The sequence below is a fragment of the Lactuca saligna genome, chromosome 9, assembly GCF_052625555.1.
Source record: "Lactuca saligna cultivar CGN05327 chromosome 9, ASM5262555v1, whole genome shotgun sequence".
NCBI classification, from domain to species: Eukaryota; Viridiplantae; Streptophyta; class Magnoliopsida; order Asterales; family Asteraceae; genus Lactuca; species Lactuca saligna.
In genome coordinates this window covers 10,348,933-10,354,183 of record NC_136425.1, presented here as the reverse complement: position 1 = coordinate 10,354,183, position 5,251 = coordinate 10,348,933, and the positions used below count along the sequence as shown (strand labels likewise).

At 33.0% G+C, this 5,251-nt stretch overlaps 1 protein-coding gene across 1 annotated transcript; it reads right to left on the bottom strand.

Annotated features, from left to right (window-relative positions):
• Window positions 1-4,371: 4,371 nt before the first annotated feature.
• Window positions 4,372-5,251, bottom strand: LOC145017185 (wound-induced basic protein-like). The gene is made up of 2 exons (XM_078975252.1): window positions 5,114-5,251; window positions 4,372-4,593 (listed from the first exon to the last, which is right to left on the bottom strand). Exons 1-2 carry the CDS (start codon window positions 5,182-5,184, stop codon window positions 4,524-4,526), a joined length of 141 nt encoding a protein of 46 aa, XP_078831378.1. The 5' UTR covers window positions 5,185-5,251; the 3' UTR covers window positions 4,372-4,523.

Genomic DNA, 5,251 nt, shown 5'->3' with positions numbered 1-5,251 from the left:
TTATCATGTTTTTCTGAGAACAAATTCCGCAACATTTTTATTAAAAGATGTACTCTGGTTTTTATAAAGCATAAACAAAAATCGGTCTTTTCTGGCCGTGAAAATGGGGATGTCACAACTTTTATGAACATTTGAACTTGGAGTATCTTGAATAATCACTAGTGTATGGAAAAACGTTGTATTTATTCTCTGATTTATACTCTAATGAGTACAATGAATTATCATCAACCCATTTATTGCGCACATAGGAATCAAAGTCATCGGAATTGGCCATTTCAATAAAAATATATTGAGTTTTGGAATGTGTAATGTTTGTGTTTCCTGCTAGATTAATCATAGTTTGTAATCATTGTGGTCAACTTTTGTAATCTTTATATGAATGAATAAAAAAGGATTGTTCATATATGTATATGTTTATGTGCTTTATATGATATTATGCGTAAATTATATAAGTATTTAATAATAAAAAAGATAATATTAAAATATGCGTTGAAAATAAAAGATTGTTTAGGACAAATAATCTTAACATAGTTGTAGTATACCTAATAAGGATTATGAAGACAAAGGAGCGTTCAAATCCGAATTTATATGAAGAAGTTATGTTTCTTCGAAGTTTCACGACTAAACTGACACGACTTTGCGTATCGTAAAAGGTAATTTTTTGATAAATTATTTTTTAGCCTAAGTGATCTAAACGAAAGTCGTAGTATTCGTTAAACCGATAGCGTGCATATAAAGAACATATAAATCTGACTTCATTAGAGGAATTTATGATTTTTTTAAGATTCAGCGTAAGTAGTATACAACTCAAAAATCGAATTTTAGATCGGTTGACTTTTAGCCGAAACAATCTAAACGAGAATTGAAAATCTCTTTAATAGGAACCCAACGATAAAAGGATGGTCGAAAACGGACTCCGGATAAGAAAGTTATTCATTTTATACGGGCTTTAACAATATAAGCGTGTATGAAAAAAAAATTAAGATTAGCTGACGGAGTTTAAATGAAAGTTGTAGATCTCGTCAGGATTAGTTGTGGATATAAAGAACGTCAAAAACAGAGCTCGTACGAAGAAGTTATGCAATTTTGAATAACAAAAATTCGGTATGTGCGTACACGTCACACATAGCTTGCGCTTGAAGCTAGCCACGATGCCCTACCCAAATCAGGACACGTATCAACTAACCAGTGGACCAACATCAGCCTAGTGTGCAACGCGCAAGCCTAGGGTGTGTGACGCACATTGTTTTCTTCGCTTATAAATACTTCACTTCATATATGTTTTCCCCTACACGCTTTCTCTCTAGAGCAATCTTACCTTTTTATCCATTTTCCCTCTCTTTTTTTGGCATGTGGCAAAGCCCTGCGACACCCCTAAGTACTCATCTGAGTAGTAGCCTTCGAGTAGAAGTTCCCAAGTCAGTATTATGCCCGCTTAGTTCCTGGTTTTTCATCAAAAGCCCTCTGTAAGTAAGTTACACTTACTCTGGTTCCGTGTAATTTATAATTATAGTTATAAATCGTTACTAGGAACTTATAATTAAAGATTTATCAATAACTCCAAGTCATTATACTGATTGATCTACCTACGAAAATGTGACTAGAAGGGTTATGTCGACTTGATTGTTGGATTTCAGAGAGGTTATATGTCGAAATGGTTCTGCCTCCCGACTGTCTTGCCTGACTTATCATTACTTGATAGATCTTGAAGTAGACATTGTGATTGTTGAGGAATCTAAACCGATAGGATAATAGTTTATAAATCATGAAACTAGACAATGACTTAGTGTTATGTACATCTAGGTCTTTTGGAAAATATGTAAGGAGAAGCTCTATCCGATTCACCAATCATCAAACGTTTTTGTCAGGTGAGGGTGTAGTTGTTATTAAGAACATAATCTTAAATAAAAGTATTATTATGTGATAATATATGCTTACCTTTATTATTTGTGCTAATTGTATAATTATAATAATATTATTGGATTAGAACCTGAATTGGAATTTGATTGCCTTTAGACATAAGTCTTGCCTTAGGTTTAAGAATAAGACTTGTAAAGGTTGCTTGGTTCAAATTAACCTTGATATCAGTTAGATCTCATAACATGGGTAGAGTGTGGGATCAAAACAGAGTGAAGTTCTCTTCTTTCTTGGATTACCAGAAAGGGTGGGTCCAGATCAGACAACGAGCAAGTATGTTTGGGTCATCGACTAGGGTAGATGACAACACTTGACTATTCTAGACAGTCTAGTGAATTACGATGCTATCATGGACCTAGATAAAATGGGATACCATGTTTATTAAATCTCTGAACATTGGTTGCCTTATTTACGACTTACACTAGCCAATGACTCCCATAGTTGTGTAGTCAAACAGATACTCAGACAATTTATCAGGTAAGGTGATTGTTCCAAATGATTGTCGAACTAGGATATGAGGATCGATTAGGTTGGGCAGTTGGTCTTAGGTCAAATTCTATATACACCTATAATATCTTATAACGTTGTTTTGCAAAAAAGATATAATTTATTATCATTAAATATTATGAGCTTGAAAACCCTACGTATCTCACCAGGTTTCCCAAACCTGACCCACTCAATTTTATGCATCACAGGTAGTGGAACCAAGGTTATTGTAGTCTAGTTAGGATGTTGAGTGGAAGAAAGATATATGCATGTAATATGTAGTTCGACACCTTTTATATTTTACGTTGTAATGTATGTTCGGATATGAACAAATGACATCCTCAAATGTTTTAATAAAATAACATTTGTTATCTTAAAAATGTTTTATTTAACCGGGAAATTCCGCATCGCAATTTATAAAACATAAAGAAAAGTTTTAATTGGTTTTGAAAAATAAGAAATATCACACAATGTATGTGTGTGATTTTCTTAAAGCATCATTGCTTTATAATATGCATTATTAAAGTATGGAGTGAAGCAAAACCAAAGCTCCACATGAAAGCCAAGAAAACTCCACATGAAAGCCAAGAAAGCTCCACATGGAGCTGTTTGTCATCTCCCCTAACCCATATATGGGCGAGCTCGCTAGGTAGGGGTGATGATACTTATGGTACCACCGGTACCCTTCCGCATGCTACCAAAAACCATCAAACTACTAGTTTTTCAACTAGTATACCAAACATAACCTAAGAGGTTGGAATTATTCAACACTAAATAATTCAAATATACGATTCAGCTTTAACAAACAACTCTATAATTATACGCAGGAGTTGTGAATATATACAACCTACCAAGCTGACAAAAAGGAATGACCAAAATAGCAAATTGATCAATGGTCTAGAGATTTTTTTTCTCTCGCGATGATAGCTAGATTTTACATTATTGTGCAAAATGCATTTTAGATTATTGTGCAAAAGGTTCAATCGGTTAGAGTAGTTACGGCCATTTGACTTGGAGAAGAACAAAACCAAACACACTACAAGAAATATATGGGTCAATTCTCCAAAAAGGTGTTTGGGATTTCAATTTTCATCTCAAAACAACTTATTAATTTATTGGCTTTTTGAAAAGTGAAACAAAAAAATATTTCACAAAAACAAAATAACTTTTAGAACAACTTATCTTTAACCCCTTAAAAAAGATGGTTAAAAATAAAATTTTAAACTTTTCTAAACGATTTTTTAAGTTATAAAAGTCAATATTACCTTCAAGTACCCTTAAACTAATAAAATTATTTTTTAAAGACAACTTATTTACTTTTTTATCACAAAAAACTATTTCAAACACTTTTTTTTAAACTCCTTTTGATACCACAATAATTCAATAAGTTTTGTCTAATACCAGAAGGAATAAAAGGGAAGTTCCCCTCGCTTTTTAGTGGATTATACCCCTCTTTCCCTCACTCTTCTTTCCCTCACTTAAAAGCTAAAGGGTGGGTGGAAAATTCTTCCCTCACATTTTTTTTTAAAATATATTTCATACATATATTATACTCATTTTATAGGAAATTAAAAAACATAAATTTTGATATATTTTTTATATTTTTTTAGTAGGTGTATAAATAAATAAACTGACCAATAGCATGAAAGGAGAGAGTGCAGCACCCCCTCCCCCACATCTCTTTCCCGCACATGTTTTCTCTCACCTTTCCTGCACCAACTCCGTCCGGCCTAAAAGTTCTTTTTATGATCATAATGAAATCTCAAACACCCTTTTGGCTCCTCTTTTAAGGTGACATTAAAATCTCTATTAATGCTTTCACATAAAAATCAATTAGAACCCCATGAAGACTTTAAATCTTAATTTCCTATTCGGTTTTAGCAGATAAACTTCTAGTTTAAATTTTCTTATTTACATAAACATTTCAAGATATTGCCAAAAATCCCAACTTTAAGCAGAATGACAATCTAATCTCAAAACAAAGATCATTACCAAAAGATGATCAGCAGAATCAACAACCAAAGCAGATGTGTTCTGGTTATATCAGCATTAACAAAATAGTTAATAAAGAAAAGTACATGTCATAAGCCTAACATGTGTTTATCTACAACGACACTTCATTACTCGTTCATCACAGGTTTGTTTTCATTTGCCTTTGGCTTCTGCTCCTTAGGTCTATCCTCTGTTTTCCTGTACAAATTAAAAGCAGAATTTGATTCACAAGTAAGAACATACAATCTGAAATACATAATACTTAGGGGTAATTAGGTAAATTGCATTGAATGTTGAGCGGAAGTTTTCCAAACACAAAAATACTTTTAGCAGACAAATCATCAAAACTTCAGCCCAAACATGTCCAAACTATTATCCCTAAAACCCTGGTATTAGTAGTTTCAATACCAGAGGGATGAACATTCAATGTCCTAACATACATACATCGAGTAAAAAAAATCATATAGGGCTGACATCAACAAACGTATGCGTATATAACTTGAATCATCTTCGTCACAAGATAAAAATAAAGAAAGGGAAGACAAATCGAAACGTCCAATCAATACCAACTCGACAAAATCATTTGCAAATACAATGTATGGATCTAAAATACAAATAACCGAACCATAGAAAACTTAAAGCATATAAAACACACTGATTATTTACAGATAATAACAACACCTAGTACAAAATAAAAGAACGATGAAACGAGCAATACCTCTTATCAGAGGAGCCTCCCTTCTGGCTGAGGAAGGAACGGAACAATGGGGAGTTGACGTCGTATATCATTTTCGCGAATCGGAGGTACTTCGATGAAACGATGTGCAGACTTGAAAAAACCCTAATATGCAATAAA